Consider the following 18,569-nt stretch of genomic DNA (forward strand, 5'->3'; position numbering starts at 1 on the left):
ACATGATCAAATTCGACCTTTAACATGGAAGGGACAAGCCTGCTATGAACTTCTCATGGGAATCTTCAGGAAAGCATCCATGCACTGAGGTCCCCTTATTAGCCAGATGATGATTGTTATCTCCATCTCACCTTAGCAATTGTAATTCAATAACATTGTATATACATATATTGTGCACTTCACACTCACTTCCTAGACATGAAAGAAACTAGGAAATATAAAATCTGACAACAGTATAGTAGTCAGAAGCTATGTCCCTGGTCATCAAGCAAAGCTGTTAAGTGGACTAATGTTCCTACAACGGCAGAGAAAACTCTTGAGGTGAAAAGTCCACAAACTGGTCAGCACCCATGAAGGGTACTAAGTACTCCCAGCTCTCACTGATTTCAAAAGGAACTTTGCAGGCCTTTTGTTACCCTTGCTGTTACGAGATCAACTCTGAACAGCTTCCTTTTCACCATCTGGCAACTGAACTCTTGATTCTTTGTGCTTTCCAGGCTGTCAGATTTAATATATCCATTGTTTAATGATCCCATCCTCACCTTTAAGTTTATAGGGGATTCTTCTGTTCTAATCCCAGCAAATATCACAACCAAAATCCCTACATTTCTACTCCTGGAAGATGAGAACTCAATTACCAAAATGGACACTCCTTGTGGAAAGATTTCATACTTCCAACTTATAAACCCCACAAATTTATAGTAAAATTTAATATTCTCCATGTTTGTTGAATTTTCTCCACTAAAGCAAATCCAGTTTGCTTTGCAAAGCAAACTTGACTTCAGCATATTTTCACTGTGCTGCCCTGTTGGATTCTGTTGTACAGCTCCTGGTGACAGAACAGAAGACTGTTTCATTAACCATCCACCAGCAAATCTGATAACATGTGAAGAATTTCAACAGCTCATTCATGGTTCAGTTAATTTATGACAAATTTTTCCCCAGTGAGATATCACAAGCAGAGATCAAAGAAACTCCAGAGAATAAATTCTCTTCTCATATTCATACATTTGTGAAGCTGGAAGGAGTCTAGAGAAAATGAGCAATAGCAGTTGATGAATTAAGACACTTTGCACTTCCAACATGGAAAATAGTTATAAAGTAAAACCCCATACCCAGTAGGAAAACAATGCCATGAGAAAAAAAAAAAGTATTTTTGCTCAAAGTATAGTTTTTATCATCAGGAACATGTTCACAAAAAGATTTTGATTGGGAAACAGAAACTCTCTGTTCACAGATTCAAAACATCATGGCCAGCATAAGCATTCCTGGGTTGTTCTACCAGTGCAGAACCTGTTGTCTGCTCACAACTCCTACTTAGTGCAAATTATTGTGAGACACTTTTTAAGATCTGGAATTCCAAACTTTCAAATAATACTTGCAGTTCATACATTTATTCATTTTCCCAATTGTTTCACAATAGGTTTAGCCATCTATAATTAAGACATATTAACTGAAAGAAGAATTGTGTGTGCTTTCAGGTGTCCTAGAAAACAAATACATAACAGTCATACTATAATTCACTTTGGAACATAGTGATTTTGTTCATCAATTTCTATGTATTCAAAATATGGAAAGCAACCTCATTCTTCACAGTTCGGTTCATGTCATTCTGCAACTGATAAAAAAACCAAACATGTAAATAAAAAATAATCCAACTGAAAGTGAATGTTAAAATTTCCTTCAATCTGACATACTGCTGTCAAAGCCCAAACACCTAGGACTACAGGAGCAGACAGAACTGATCAAACCAGAGACACTCCAAAAATCTGGTCAGAGAGAAATCAATACTGAATAACCCAGAAAAAAATAATTCTAAAAATATATCCAGAAAATTAGTGGTTGACTTATGCCCTGAAGAATGAGGCTTTGTACTCCTCATATACTTTTATCCCCTAGTTTAAATCTGGATTTTCTCCTTCCTCCCAGCTGCCTTCAGTGAGCAGTTTTCAGATGACCTGTAGAACTGGGCAAAAAAAAAAAAAGCAGCATAAAGTCAGATCAGAGACTTTTCAGGAAGAGTTATCTTACCAGTTCTTGCTTTATCTTAACCAAGGTTTCACGTGAGCAGACAGCACTGGCTCAGAAGGAAAGAGGAAAGGAGAACAGATTTCAGAAGAGCTAGATGACAGGGTTAAAGAACAGGCTAGCAAGAAAAACAAAAATCCAAAGAAAACAAATAGCCGAATCCTATAAGGTGCTGAGTACTTGCAACACCCATTAAAATGAAAGGTAGTTGACAAACAAATAATTTCCTGAAATCATGTCGAAAGGAACAGTCTCTGCCTTTGTGTGATGGATACACACAGGAAAGGATCCATCATTTTAGTCACTGCTTGGTCAACAAACTTTTTATCTGTCTAGACATGCTTTTAAAAAAAACCAAAAAACCAACAAACCTAAACAAACAAAACAAGAAAAATCCCACATGTTTCTCTCTTGCTTTTTGTGCTTGCCCTTCTATGGGTATGTGAATTTTTATACTATCTTTCACACACTAACGCATACAAAATAACTAAAGATGATCAACAAATTATGTCTATGGAGCAACCACATCCTCCAGCTTTATTCAGGTTAGTCTCACTGAGATGAACTGGGGAAGATTCCAGCAGACCCAGAGGTTTCTTCCAGTCCTAGCATCTCCTATGCCTTCCTCCTCCTCTGCCCCTGCAAAGCCAGCATGTCCCTTTTCTCCAGAAATCCAAACCCTTATGGTGCTAAGGGGCGTAAACTAGAAGGTCTGTGCACTGCATTGAAGGGTGCCAACTATTAGGCTTTAAGTGGGGCATGCATTCACCTGTGTCTCTAGAACAATGTTTACATAAACAAACACACTTCTCAAGTAGGCAATGTCTCTTCAACAGCAGAAGGCTTTATACAGATACAGGCATTAGATCATAGCAAAAAGAAAGCTATAGATACTCAGGAAAGAGCAAGAGGAAGCTTCTTAAAGGAGAGATCCTGACTCGTGGGAAGATCACATTACCCCAAATAATTACAGATTCCTTTGCTACATATTTTGAATAGACAACCTTTTGCAGCTCAAATCAGCAGTCACCATCGCTTATACTGTGAGAAAGATTCAGAAAGAAAGTAGCTTAACCACCCCCATAGGTAACAAGCATTTTCAAGTTTACCCACACCACCACAGCTGTTCTGTTAGCACGTCCTTCACCTGCCTTAAGAACCATGCTCTGGGCCTGTAAAAAGTGTTCAGCAATGCATAGATGCACAGCCAAGATTTAGAAACATTCATGGACATTTTCTGTGTGTGGTCTCTGAATATCAAACACTTGAACGTTCCAATACAAATGTCCAAAATAATATTTCATTCATACTAAATGAGGGGAATGCCATATCCTTTATCAAGTACAAATAAGCATTGTAATATTTATACATAGCATTTAACAATTGTGTATAGGTTTTTATAAATATATATGTTTCTCTGTGTGTATGCACTTTACACAACACTACGTAAGATAATTATACAAATGACATAGCTATAGTGGATAATTATGGACCAAATAATACTGGAACATGTCATTAGGTACTATTTTACTGCCCTCTAATACATATTTACTGCTACTAGTTTCCATATTTTTGGACTTGGAACAGCTTCAAAACCTACAATTTTTTAAGTCATCAGGAAACAAAACTTCTTTCTCTCCCCATCCCAAATTTGTAATTTTACACCCAAAACCTAAATATTGCCAGAAGCCCAGAAAGAGAATTCTCACCATCTCTGTAGTAGCAGGTTAAAATTCCAGCACTGCTTGCCCTTGCAGTGCTTCCGAGAGGCAGCTTTATCTCGCTTGAAATTGAGATTTAAGGCTTTGAATGGAACACAAATCAGCTGCCTAGCCATTTAACTCACTGGACCTTAGGATCATGACTTTTAAAATACATTTTTGATCATTTTTATACATCCTGTCTCTGTGATTGGAATCACACTGTGCAAGGGTGACTGGCCTTACAGGTAAAATGGATAAAACTCCTGCTAAAAGTTTTATATGCTGTTAACATTTTTAATGACTTTTTGCGTTGTACAATGTATATAGTATTAAGTATTCCACAAAATAATATCTTGCGTAATAATTTTCACAGGACTCCTGGAAAGGCCTGCAGAGCTCAGCAACAGCTTTGCCAATTTTGATAATGGCTCACCCCAAACGTGCTAACAAATCTTTGTAGGACGCCATTGAGTGACCACTTTTACTAAGAGAGAGTTGTACTAGAGTACTAGACAAAAGCACTCCAGAATTTTTTGTGAACTATGGTTCAAGCGATAGCAATTGTTATAATCTGGACTCAGTGCACCCATACAAGGAAAATCACAACAAAAATTGTATGACAGCGATAATAAAAACCCTAACACTGGTTCAATATGCAGAATCTACTTGAAGTATGTCCACAGTAAGTTTTCCTTCCTCTTAAAGAGTCTAATTTTTTTAAAAAATTAATTCAGTGTTTAATAAGAAGTCTCATTTTTAGACATAATTGCATGGGGATAACTTTTGTAAACAGTGTGCACTGTGGAGGTTTTATAAGAAATAATTACAGGCATCCACTGTAAAAGATGAGTTTGGAGGAGTTCAGGATACACTTAAAATGACTGAAGCCTTTTGATACCATATCACTGAAACCATCAAACTCTTGCTTAGATGAACACACCTAGTGATTGTTAAAGCAAACAGTTCCTATGTGCTACAAAAACAGGATTTCCCCTCAGCTATTTTGGCTTAACTAAGGCTTTCAGACAAAGCCAGTAAACATAAAACAACTCTTTAAAAAAAAAAATATCAAAGGACACAGTGGAAAAACAGGGCCACGTCTGAGAGGCAAGAGAAAAGGAAACAAGAAGAAAGGGAAGAGAGACTGATTAAAGCAAAATGTACCTCCCAATAACATATCCCTAAAAATTTTCCCAGTATTTCCTCTAAAATACAGATTTCAGGGAAGTACAAAAATTTTAAGGGATCAGATGCCAAGTCACCACTCTTAGACTGAGACCTTTGGATGCTTAATCCTATTTCTTGAATTGAACAAAGGTCACTTGGGTAGACTGGGACGTAATCATACTCAAGCTACGCAGATTGCCCCACTTAACCAATCGGCTGCCTGGTGCTGGAGAGCCGTCTCATCTCTTTGCAGTTGCTACTACAGTCCTAAGGCTAAAACTCATCCAAATCCCCCCCCCCACCTTTTTTTCCACCCTCCTTTCCACTGTAACATTCAGTCATCTTCCATGTACCATTGACCTCTCAATTTCCCACTGCTTTTATGCAAACTCTGAGACAGGCATTTGCCTTTTTCTAAGTATCAGAATGGTGCCAAGCATAAATATTCACAAGGGAAGTTTGTGAGAATAGCTAGTACCAAAAATTTGTAAGTAAACCTACAATTCACTAACTTCTCTGTGCAGACAAGACTAGCTGTGCATAAGAATACTGTGTTTGCGCCTACACCCACCACCTCAGCTCTGCCTTCCCGGGAATATAGCTATTATGCAGCAGTCTGGCCTGGAGGGTTGTCCCATGGCCCAGGGAGCGAATTTCACTTCGTATTGCCTTCCTGTGCTAATATTCTAAAGATTATTATGTTTTTTTCATTCTCCTAATTTCCCCGTTTGTCTTTTTTTTTTTCTGAGCTTCAAACACACATTCTTGCTGCATATATTTCATTTCTTCTCGTCCTACGGAATGCTGTGATCCAGAAGTTATGCTGAATTTCTGACATAGCAAGTTGGCACCAGACAAGCAATTTCACTGCAGGATCACACAGCAAAATAAGTAAGGCCATAGGAAGAAAATGAACTCCCACTTCCAGCACAGCTATCCTAAAATACAATTCCAAAAATGTCTTATCTTTTGCAAGTCTTTTTTTAATCAAAATTTACACCTGTCATGATAGCGTCAGTATATGTGAAATGGTTCCAGGGATACGCACAGAAGTAATAGAGGTTTTCTCCTGGTCCCTTGGAAATTAAATTGAAGAAAACAATGCTCTGAATCACAATGTTATAAGCAAGTACATATACAGTTTTGAATCCTTTGATCTATATTTCCTGTTTAGCTCTTGTCCACCTCTTCCATGGAAAGAGCTGACTTAACTTTTCACTAGAGCTGAACACGAAAATATTTTCATATCCCAAGAACATTTTCCAGCCCAAACTAGATAAAGAGCCAAAACTTAACAGCAACAAAATTGCAAATCAAAGTTCCAAACATTTCAAAATAAATTAGCCTAAATACGCTGTTCATCAATTATGATTTCAATATTATTTTTTTAATTACTAAAAATTAACAAGTATTTCCAGAAAATTAAGTATTTTTAACAACAACAAATATTAACCCTGATAACTTGGATGTAAAGAGGGAAAAAAGTTTTCAACTGAAATATTTCCAAAACCTGTCTCTTTTCACGGGTTGTCCCTGTTTCAAAAACCAGCCAAAATCTAAGCCAAAAGTAACGCCAGGTAGCTCTACATCAAACATAAGAGTGACTGCAGTGGATGAAACCCAAGTTCCATCTAGTTCAACCACCTGCAGTAGTGGCCAAAAGCAGACGCATACTCAGCAGGGAAAGCTTACATATATATATATATATCACTTCCTCCACGTACTCTCCCAGTCATCAGCCATTTTCAGTTCATGGATTCCCCAAGTAAGTGGTGGTGTCTATGTGTTTAGTAATCCTCATGGGATTTCTCATACACAGACACTTCCTGTGTGTCCTAATCTTATATAAATGCTTAATACCCACATCATACCCAGCAAGGAATTCCTCAGATTAACTACATGTCTCAAGGAGAACCATTTCATCATCTTTTGCTATAAAAATATTTTGTTACCAAAATAATCCTTACATCTTGTACTGGGAGAGACATACAAGTGATCTCTGCTCTATTTTCTCCAGGTCATTCATGATTTTATAGACCTCTATCAATATCACTCTTAGTTGTCTTGTCTCTGGTTGAAAAGTCCTAATCTACTTAGTTTTACATTTGTCATTATTCATTTGCCCCTTCCTCTATCTGATAGTATTGTACGAACAAATATATTTCATCCAGGCAGTTTGTGACTATTTCTTCTTTTTGCTTTTAGTATCAAGAAAAAGGAAATGCAAGCTCCAAAACAGCATCTGAATACCTTGGCAGAAACCCTGGCCAAAAAAATTTAGTCATGCATATATTCAAAAAGAAGCATTTTCATGAAGGGCAAAAGTATTTTTACAACTCATACCTGCTTTTAAATTTTACTTGAAAATATGAAAATTTTGGTTAGGTAACAGATGGAGCAGAGATGATTATTAGTTAACATTAATTTATAGTAACAATTTGAGATCTGGATTATGTGCTAGCCCAAAGCATTCCTGGAAAGACATACTGTAATGATTTTCCAGTATTTATGTTCATAAAATTCAGATTAGATCAGATTAAACCACTGGGGTACTAATTTCAGTTTAGCAACTGTGCATTGCACAAGTAGCACTTAAACATTCGTATTTAGAAGTATTTTACTTTAGATGAGGAAACAAGGAGGACAGCGTATTTGTTACCCTGTAAATAATGCAAGCTGTTCAATGGTTGTGTGGTTGGTGCCTCCTTCTGCATCCTTTTCAAGAGAAGAGAGAGAGATTTGGACGGATTGTTCTGCACAGGGCATCAGTCCAGGATCCAGCAGCTGAGTTCTAAACAAAGAGGCGCTGCTGGTTTCTTTGTGCACCGGTTTCCCCTGTTCTTTGCAACAACAGTCTCACAATGTTATTGATTATTGTACTTAAACTCACCTTTTTAATGGAGAACAGACTAATATTTTTAAATTATGTCACAGTGAAGGTTAGAAAAGAGGAATTTAATCAGACAATAAAAAAGATATCAAGCTTTTGAGAACCAGCATTCTTGCATGAAGTTTTCACCTGATATAAAAAGACAAAAGGAACAGTTAACAGTTTGGAGGGTGGGTGTTATTTCTTTGCCTTCTGTTCCAACCATCACTTCAATACTTGATTCTAAATAAAGGAGATGTGAAAAATGCGTTTTGAAGTTTCACATAGTACAGAAGGGTTTTTACAAGGAAGAGAAAGATTAAGAGAGTAAGGCACAAGAATCAAAAAGAAGTAATTGTTGGAGAATTTTGAAGCAACCCAGTGTTCAAAACCAATGACAGAACCACAAATTTAGCAAGAGGAATAAAAATACATACTCTAAAACATGTAAATAATAAACAGATAATTTAGAGGAAAGCAAAAGGATAAGCTACTAGTTTTTGTCTCTTACAGGACAGGTTACACCGCATTTATTTCTCCCTCTCTTGAAACTATTAAATATAAATGCATTATTTGATTCATAGGTGACTTAAGAGATATGTCTCTGAATAGCTAAGACACAACAGCAAGCGGAAACCAAAACACAATTGTATTTAATCTGTTTCATCATCTTTTCCAAGCTTTTTTAGCAAGATTTTTGTTTTGATGTTCTCATTTTATTCTCCAGATCCCCCAATACTCCCGTTTAAGGCACTCTGAGGAACTGAAACTGTTTGTACCTGTTCTCTACCACCTGCCCAAATGTTTTCAAAAGAGGCAATTTCAAATAAACAGCAGCAGGATGTGCATAAGTAGAGAATTTAAAATGAACTGACAAGGGTCTCGTCAATTATTTTTATATAAGCAGCCTCTGAGAGTAGGTTGCACTCCTTTCTGCCTTAGACCACCAAGCAAACAAATTGTACTAAACAATGATCTGTACTGAATACTCTGAACATATTTTACAGTTCTTGTATATGCCATAAATTCAATGCTGGGTGTTTTTTCAAATTACTTTTCCTTGTGAAAGTGTTCTAATTTTAAAAAAAAGGGAGAAATAACATCTTGGTCTAACTTCCTTACTAACATGTAAATAATTTTTTAAAAATCATGGTTCTGCTATTACTGAACAAGACATTACATTCTCTGCTTTCTCCCTTAGAGGGGAGGTTAGTGAAGAGGATTTTCCATATCCAACAGGAACATGGACAACTACACTTCTAGGAAGAATAGCTCTAAGGGAAGCATTTGTCAAATTGAGAGACCTGAAGGCTTCCATGTCATTAGCTCTCCTTTAAAGCGATAAAACTAAACCTGGCTATTGGAAATGACGGGATCTGTGATATATTCCACTTCCCATGGCCCTAACAAAAATCATTAACATGTCACTGCCTTTGCTCGATTTCCCAACAGAAGTCTCTAATTCTGGGGACCACTATAGTTGTGTCACATGTTTCTTACATGTTTTGGACACTAGTCACACTAAAATAATATCACAATAGATAAGCATTCTTTTGGAAACATTTCCACTTATGAAAAGCAGTAAAAGCCATCCAAAAGGTACAGGAGATTTATTAAGGCTCAGACAAACCCACTCATGAACGTGAAAGGAGGCTGCAGTGAGAGTCAGAAGGCAATCAGAAAAAATACGTTGTCTCTAGGTAGTGAGGTGTGTATGCATGCTGATGTGTATGATTTTTAAGTATCCTTAACATACCAGCGGTCCAAAGCTCAGCATCCGTTCAGCTTTACTTACTTAATTTTTCAATTGCCTATGGATTATGTGAGTGCCATTGAAACACCATTTTCAAGCCTCTTCAGTGAGACCTTATTGAGGAACTCTTCCTGCAGAGTTCCATGACAGGAAGAAGGATGCTGAATATTATTTCTCCTAGCCAGAAAAGCTACTTTCCTTAATTGGGAATGCCAATTTTAATCAAAGTTTTTATGCTGTACTGTAAGATGAATTTCAAATGTATGACTTCGCAAATATTAAAATTTTGCTCTTAACATTATATAGTCCTACTATATTTTGTCCTCATTCCTGACACATCTTTAGGCAAATTTTGCTGCAACTAGCACAGGAAAATCTTCAGCAGTTTTATTTTGTTGTTTTTGTAAACTGACCTATGAAACTTTGCAGTTGCCTTTGATTATGTCACTGAGTCACTGGTATGACATTTTTAGTGAGAGCCTGTTGTAGAAGTCAAGATCTTCAGACTATTTCCTTCTCCAAGTCATTACGTGGATTAACAGATTGAAGCCGTTCTTTGTCTAATAAACACAACAGATTCTATTGGAACTTTTAACCTTCGACAGCCTTGAAGTTCAAACTGTATTTTTAATTCCCTCTCTCAGGCTTACTGGCAAGCCAAAAGCTCACCCATTAAGGTACCCCAAGCACTTTCAGGGTTATGTATAAAGAAAACAGCTATTTATTAGATTTGTATTCTGTAGTATGTACAAACAATATGGAGAGTGACAAAGCGTCTCTGCATTGCACAAACACTGAGAGAGCAAGAAGAAAATGAAAACAAGGCATAAAACAAAGAAAGGATGTGTACAATGGAACAGGCGCAAGTTACTTTTTTTTATTGTTTTTCTTTTTGTGCTAAAAATAGAACACAATGCTTATCTTTGTATAGAGACTACTCACCAAAGCCTGAATAAACCGGAGGTTAAGAATATCAACATCACTGAAACTCTTTCCAATTTTCAGTTCTTTTTCTAGATTAACTTTCTCATAATATTACTTTCTTCAGAAACTGAGTCCTCTCCCAGCAAAATAATCCAACTAAATGCTCTTAAATAGACATGGTATCAGAGAAATGATCAGAATTACTCCTAGCTAACTATCACAGTTAAAAGTGCTATTAAAGAAAAATGTGAGACACTGAAGCTAAGAATTTTGACAACCAAACCTTCACTAACTTTGAAGCTTTTAAAATTTCAGCTCTTGTAAAAGGCTGAACAACTTCCTACAATAATGTTTTCTAGCTATGAAACGTAACATTGCCTGGAGTTACTTGGAATGGACAATAATTGTCGACAAATAGAACACAGTGCACATCCAGCACAGTTCAGTTTGGGGGTTTTCTTGCCAGAATTGCCATTCACTCAACCAAATTAAATATGCTGTTTGTATCATGTATTATCATTATACTAAAATAAAACCTTGAACAAAGTTTTTAACAAGACTGACATGTGGCAAAAATACAGTCTGATCTAAACCCAGCATGCTTTCACATTAGGGTTCTTGGTACTGTTCATTATAAGATGTCACTATTGCAAATATATAAGTATGGGAGTTTCCCATCACTACATACGATCACAGGATAAAGGCTCGTCTGCAAATATGTCAGAAGCACCTTGTAAATTATCAAAATCTTGTCAAGACAACAATGTCATAGAACCTCAGGATACATTTATAGATATAATACAGAAATGAATATGCTATGATTTTAGACGTTTTCTGAAAACATCTACAGACATAAGAGTTGTGAGGTACAACAAAATTTAAATATGCTTAGAACATAAAATGCAATACAATATTTCTAATATTAATCACAGAATGACAGAATCTTCATGGTTGGAAAGGACCCTTAAGATCATCGAGTCCAACCAAACAACCTACAGTCTCTGCCACTAGAGCATGCCCTGAAGTGCCACATCTAGATGTTTCTTAAACACCTCTAGGGATGGTGACTCAACCACCTCCCTAGGCAGGCTGTTCCAGTGCCTGACCACTCTTGCAGTAAAGTAATTCCTCCTAATATCTAACCTAAACCTCCCCTGCCGCAACTTCAGACCATTTCCTCTGGTCCTCTCATTATTCACCTGGGAGAAGAGGCCAACGCCCACCTCTCTACAACCTCCTTTCAGGTAGTTGTAGAGGGCAATGAGGTCTCCCCTCAGTCTCCTCTTCTTCAAGCTAAACATGCCCAGCAAAGCTAAACATGCCCAGCAATGTTCTTTAATGTTCTATTAAGGAACTTTTATGAAAGAAAAAAAAATGTAAGAACTAAAATTTAAGTAATGTGAGTTCAGTTGCAACACAGATCATTTTAACTTCTTTCTCAGTGAATAAAATACTTCATTTTCACCTCTGAGACTATTTCGTGATCCATTCGGTCTAATTAAAACAAAAGCCTCCTCACCGACCATTTTATTGGTGCTGCTGAGCAGCAGTTGCAACTTGAATTGGTATTACCTGAACTTGGTAATGAGCGCTACGCATACTGTTTTGTATGTGATTAATAAGTACCTTTTACTTATTGGCACTAACACGTTCTTTTCCTACCAAAAACATCTTCCTTGATGTGTCTTAGAATTATATTCTCCTTTCTCACAGCCAAATCACAAGAGTGACTCAGTCAGTTTTGTTATTGATTACTACAGTCAAGTCTTTTTACTCTTGTGTCACTTCCAATTTATAAGCCCCGTTTATAGAGAAATTCATATCAACTGTATGACCTTGCACTTCACAGTATGAGATTTCTACCTGTTTTTGTTGCTGTATTTTCAAGGTCATCTAGATCTTAGATGTTTTGCGTCCCTTCAGTATCAGCAAACACCACCCAAATTCAGTTAGTCTTGTACCTTTCCTGCCTGCTTCTTTAATTAAAATATTAAAACAAGATTAGACAAAAAAACAGTTCCCAAGGAACTCTTAGTAAACTCTCTCCACACTAAAAGTTTCCATTCCAACACAAAGAAGTATAACCTGTTATTTGTCTAGTTCATCACACCCTAACTTTTCTTCTATTAACCCCTTTTTTCTACCTTAACTAATAATTTATTACATGGATTATTTTCAGATAAATAAAATAAACTGTCTGAAGTCTTAGAACCACCAGATTTGCATGTCATAACATCCTTTTTGTAAGCTTTTGCTTTATTTTACTACATTTTTCAGCAATTTCTCTATATTCATGTTTTTCTTTCTAAGCTTATAATGTCAATAAGACCACAGTTCCCCTTGATCCCACTTCTTAAATACAGATACCAACCCAGGTATTTAATAGACATTTCTGAAAATGCTGTCCTATATTTATCAAGCTATTTTATCTAAAAACAAAACCAACAAAAGCACTAAAACTAGAACAAAAAAATTTCATCTTGCCTTTTTATTGAAAAAGAATCATTTACAATGTGGTCTAATAGTTTTAAGCAGTCGCCTAAGTCTCTAAGCAGAGTTATAACCCCGAATAAAATGGTTATTTTAGTGTAATGATGCTTGCTCAGCAATTACTACCCAATGCACATTAGTGAAATATGCCTTGCAGAGTTAATAGCCTATGAATGTGTTTGCCTGTGCATGAACTAACATTGTAAAATCACAACATCTGTACTGTGGTTTTAAAATACTTACGCATTCTATAAGGGCCAGTAGCACTAAGATCAATATTTCCTGTGTAATTGTTATTGTTGAAATAGATGGACTCAGAGGCACATCTAGACTATCAAATTTTGAGAGAGATTACTTTTTTGATCCAAAATGTACATCTTAGGCCTACTTAGAGTAATTATACATAGCTAGAGTTTCAATCTTACTAGTTTACTTTGTCTTATAAACTGTGTTTCACTAGTAACTTCTTCAGGTTTTAGATTACATCCTATTATGACTGTTGTTATGGATTTCATTTCAGAGGCACTGGGATCACAGAGTCAGCACACTAGAACAAAGAAAGATCAGCAAAACTTTGAAACCAAATTTCGACTCTATACAGATACAAGTGAAGAAGGCTGTCAGATTTTTTTTAATCAGTTGGAGACTCTTGATAAATGCCATTTCAATGCCTCTCTTCCTCTGGTGATGATAGTCCATGGCTGGTCGGTATGAACTCACATTTTATTTTTAATTCAAAACCACATCTGATTTTATATACTTCCCTTCTCATTAATGCTAGTGCCAAAAGTAACTTCAGAAGAAAGGCTGCGATTAGAAAGACGGTGGATTTCCCTGATAGCAGTCACGGCTAGAAATAATACAAAGTGGATATTCCCCACTGAGATTCTGAAGGAAGAGTCTACAAGCAATTTTTCATATGGGATTCCCACGCCAAGGATTAGATTCAGCCCTGGTTTAAAGCCAGCAGAGTTCGAACAAGTAGCTGAATTAACGTGCTATGCCTCTGGAGGACTGAACACCAGTTTCATTTCTCTGATATGTTCCCTGCCAGATATTTACAGACTTACTGAAAAGAAGTGCACACAATCTCCCCATATATTTCTCACTGATTCCCCTTTAAAGAGAACTTCTCTATAAGCGCCTTCTGCTGAAAATGAAGCCTTCAACATCAATGAATTATCACTGAACTGCTTCCAGTTAAACTGTAAAAAAAAAAAAAATCCCCCATGAAACCTTTCTCAAAAGCGTAGCAGTACTAAGAGTGACTCTTGATCTGCTTCTCAGTTGGAAAAAAAACACCAAACAACTCCAAAGAAAAGGCAGGATAAGAAATAATGTCATTTTAAGAGATCCTTGATTCTCATAGAATCAATGCCATCGCACAAGGTGGCAAAATGGATCTTTCTTGCACATCTGCAAATATGCAGAGAAACTTTGAACACTACTCTTGACGCATACAACACCATTAACAGATAACAGCAGAGCTGACTTTGGATAAAATATTGCCCCAGATTACATTAGCCAAGCCTCCCAAATAAGAATCTCTTCAAAACCTATACCCTACCTTAAAGACAAACCATGGACCTGAGGCTGCTGCCATTGAAGTTAATCATGCATTATTAACTTAATCTGCAGAGATGTTGGGATCTTATAGGATTATGTATGGAAACCCAGAACTGAGACTCCCAAATTCTGTTAAAACACCAGAAAATATAAGGATGTTCCATCAATTGAGGAAAGACATGCAACTAGGGCAACAATTAAATCTGATAGATTAAATAATAATTCTGGTCCATTGAATCAGAAGCAGTCTTTGATGCTGGTAAGGAAATTGTGATGAGGTCCTTAAAAAAAGAATGATTTAAAAAAAAAAAAGCAGATCTCAAAATGGAATGGCTGTAGAACGTAAATGCCTGGTGGTCTGCAACCTTCAAACTTCCCTCCCTCTCCAATCCTTTTAGCTTAAATTTACAGGGACAGCTGCTCTTGAAGGAAATCAGAAATTTTCTGGGCATTTCTGTCTTTCTTTTTAATCAGTACTACCAATTATCTCAGGATGACTGAAAATACTTAGGGACATCATTTAATTATTATACAGTTCTTATACAGATTCTTAATTTTTTTGTCCACCAAAACCCAAAGATTCTCATCACTGAAGCATGCTGAAGCCCCTACCTAGTTATCAGCATTAAGCCCTCATTGTTTATATTATGGTTTTCATTTCCTTGAGCTTTTCACAAGAAGTATTTGGCAGAGATTGCTTTCCCTTATGAATTTTTCTTTTTCCTTTTTTTTTTTTTAATAAAACAGGTAGATGGGATGTTAGAAGATTGGATTTGGAAAATGGCAGCAGCTCTGAAATCTCAGCATAAACAAATTAACGTGATCATTGCAGATTGGCTTACATTTGCTCACCAGCACTATCCCATTGCTGTACAAAATACACGCTACATAGGACAGGAGATAGCAGACTTCCTGGAATGGCTGGAGGTAAGAGCCCCCAGATCAACACATGTTTCTCTGGAAAAGACCTATTTACCTGTTCTTATGCTTCTACCACCTTTCTGAAATACTATGCTGGTTAAATGCTGTTCATTTCAATCACTGACATTTCTTTAATACATAAACTTCCATAAACTTTCATATGACTTCATAAAACTCATCATGCAAGAGAGAAAAAGCAAGTGGTCTTGTTTATAAAAATATTTTAATATATCATTAGAGGTGAGATAATTTCATGCTACTTTAGCTTTTCAATTAGCCTGTGTATAGACAGCTGACAGAGTCCCACAATTTGAAAGCAAGCACACATTGTCATTTGCAAGTGGTTAGTTCAGTAAACTGAGTTTACGTTATCTGTGCTTAATTTCTGCTTTTGATGCAGAATTCAAGTATGACATTGTGCCTAATTTTTGCCTCAGTTCCCCCAAGAGTATTCTAAAATAATGGCATAGACATCCAGAACGTAAAGGCAGACCTTTTAAGAGGACAGACATGCCTCACAAGGTAGATGACACGGAGGCAGTAGCGAGTATGGAGCCACACTAATATAATGACTACTTATCAAAACCCCTGCTACATAGGGAACAGCGGCCATGGCTGGATTGAAAGGGCTGCAGACGTGTCTGCAAGGGATCACTGGTCTCCAGCACTATTTAAGAAAAGGCAGAAAGCAAACACAAGGATGAGAATCACTCATACAAACCAGGCACCCTAAGCAACTCTTATTTCATCTATCTCTAGTACTAACTACTAACTTAAGATATCTAATTTGAAATGAAATTATACTTCTGTACCTCACAATGAATTTTTGAATACATTAATTTAAATACAGGGATCCTAAGGTGGAACGGAAATACACTGCAAAGCTGAAGCAAATATCGTTTAAGGGCTAAGCTGCTTTCAACAGGAATGGCAGGGCTAGAAGTTGTTGTCAGGGACCATGCCCAGTTAGGGACAATGGGTACAAAAGAGAAGGCAGAAGACCCAGAGTCACTATTATTTGTTTTGACATTACAAGAAACCTTGTAATGCTGCAGACAAGCTCTTGATCAAATGCAGGTTAAGTTGCTGGAGCCTAACGCCGTATTTTGAAGCTGTTTAATTATTGAATGAATCACATGGTGGACTTTGTTCAGTTCCCAGGAGGACAAATCACATTGTCAACATTGAAGACAGCAAACAAATAGAGGCTTGAATAAACGAGTCCTCACTCCAGCACTATAGGTAGCTTCTCTTGTACCATGATATATTCCAGGATTTAAATATACCATAAATTTTCACAGTGTTCAATTGAGGGTGTTCAAGCAGTAAACCTTCCTTCTGTTGAGAAGCATCCCTCCTGAGTTTAACAAGTTAAAAACCCCTTCATTCCAACTCCTATCTTTCCACTATGCTTCTGTCTGCTTACAGACAGAAATATCTTCAAGGGTTGTAACAAGAACTGCAGTGCTCTGCAACACTTTAATGAAGAATAAAAATTAATCTTAGCACTCTTAGTCCAAGAGTTAATAGGGCATGATCAGTAACAACCTCAATAGCATCCATCTCTATAGCACCTGCCAAGAAAATTGGTAAGACCTTGTGATTTCTAAGAACTGCCTCTCTCAAAAAAAGGTTGACAAGTTTCACCTCATCGTCACAAGAGAGAGGTATCGAGACTGTAATGCCACTCCACTGGGACAGGCAATGTCCACAATGAAATTAAAACTGAGGCTTGCCTTTCCTGCAAGAAAAATATGCCACAGGTGTCTTTACAAGTCAGAAAAACTTTGAGCCATGAAGCTCAGGTGAAATGCTTAAGATCTAGATAGTATTGATCAACTAGAAAGAAGGGCCTGAAGCAAATTCTGCTTCAATAGGTTTGTTTCAGATCAGATACCCAGTTTTGTACAAATCCGTACAAGAAATGTCATTGTCATATCACTTAACGTGTCTGATCAATGTTTTCATACTTTGGCTTCTAATTTGGCTTGTGCTAGTATCTCAGGCAAAAAAAGCACAGCCATTCCTATGAAAGATTGTTTTACACTGAAGTTTAAGGACAGATATCCATTTTATGGTCATAGGAAAGTCAAATGCTGCAGACAAAAGGCAATGCACATTTGCATCACTTGCAACAAAAAGTAACAAAACTCCTACTATCTGTGTTGATGGTTTTCCTGAGCATAGCACATAAGTAGCAGTGCCCAAATGTGTGGCATTTTCCTGCTGCATGAAAAGGAGGCAAGGAATAACATTCAGGCAGCAAAGAAACGTTGTGCATGATCCATGCACCTCATTTGACCTCCATCATAAATACACAAATTTCTTGTGTTGTAATTCATGGCATTCCTAGCTTGTAGTAAGTATTTCACTGTTTACTTTTCACATTTTCTGCATATAAATCAAGCTGCTGCTATCTTCCAGGAATCGGTTCAATTTTCCAGAAGCAATGCTCATCTGATTGGGTACAGCCTAGGAGCTCATGTTTCAGGATTTGCTGGAAGTTTTATCAGCGGTACAAACAAGATTGGAAGAATTACAGGTAAAAGACTTATAATATTAAGAAATGTAACAGTCAACTGATTTAAGTTACATAGATACGTATCAAAGTGATATCAATATTTAGCTCTTGAATAGCAGTATTTGCCACAGTTCAGAAGTTTCATCCCATTGGTTTAGAAATTAGATTTAGAAAATTTAATGAAAACACTTTTCAAAATGAAGTATCATAGCATTTCTAACTTTTATCTTTCCTACCTCAGTCCAAATTATGACATAAGGAATATACAAGTGTGGGGATCGCAAACCATAAACCAAAGTTCCAAGTTGGATGTTGCTTGAATTTATCTTGTGTCTATTCCCAGTAACACATTATACTCAATGTTAGCCACTAACCTTGGATCTTTGGTCACTGTCTTGACCCAAAGCCATTCAAATACACTGTTCATTATTACCAACCCATTTTAAAAAGAAAATTACATTAAGGAAATTGTCTAATTGTGCTTGAACTTTCAATTGTGGTACATTGCTCATACAGTGAATTGAAGTCAGTTCTCCTATGGCAAAAAAGACAGTTCTGCATTACATTTTACAAGAAGTTTATCATTAGAGTATCCCTAATCAATGCTTACAGTAAACAAAGTTAACA

General features: G+C 36.7%; 1 protein-coding gene and 1 long non-coding RNA gene across 3 annotated transcripts in view; one reads left to right on the forward strand and one right to left on the reverse strand.

Annotated features, from left to right (window-relative positions):
* Window positions 1-2,207, reverse strand: part of LOC128914647 (uncharacterized) — a 100,846-nt gene extending 98,639 nt beyond the window's left edge. Inside the window, exon 1 of the long non-coding RNA XR_008468370.1 lies at window positions 2,032-2,207. This is a non-coding gene — a long non-coding RNA (uncharacterized LOC128914647). The remainder of the gene's footprint in view (window positions 1-2,031) is intronic.
* LIPC (lipase C, hepatic type) overlaps window positions 1-18,569 on the forward strand; it is a 59,569-nt gene that overhangs the window by 29,037 nt on the left and 11,963 nt on the right. Inside the window, exons 2-4 of one of the 2 annotated variants that reach the window (XM_054213926.1) lie at window positions 13,455-13,642; window positions 15,248-15,427; window positions 17,846-17,963. In XM_054213926.1, coding sequence (XP_054069901.1) covers window positions 13,455-13,642; window positions 15,248-15,427; window positions 17,846-17,963 — 486 coding nt within the window. The remainder of the gene's footprint in view (window positions 1-13,454; window positions 13,643-15,247; window positions 15,428-17,845; window positions 17,964-18,569) is intronic. The other variant, XM_054213927.1, reaches the window with a different exon arrangement.

Source organism: Rissa tridactyla, chromosome 9 (assembly GCF_028500815.1).
Source record: "Rissa tridactyla isolate bRisTri1 chromosome 9, bRisTri1.patW.cur.20221130, whole genome shotgun sequence".
Taxonomy (NCBI): domain Eukaryota; kingdom Metazoa; phylum Chordata; class Aves; order Charadriiformes; family Laridae; genus Rissa; species Rissa tridactyla.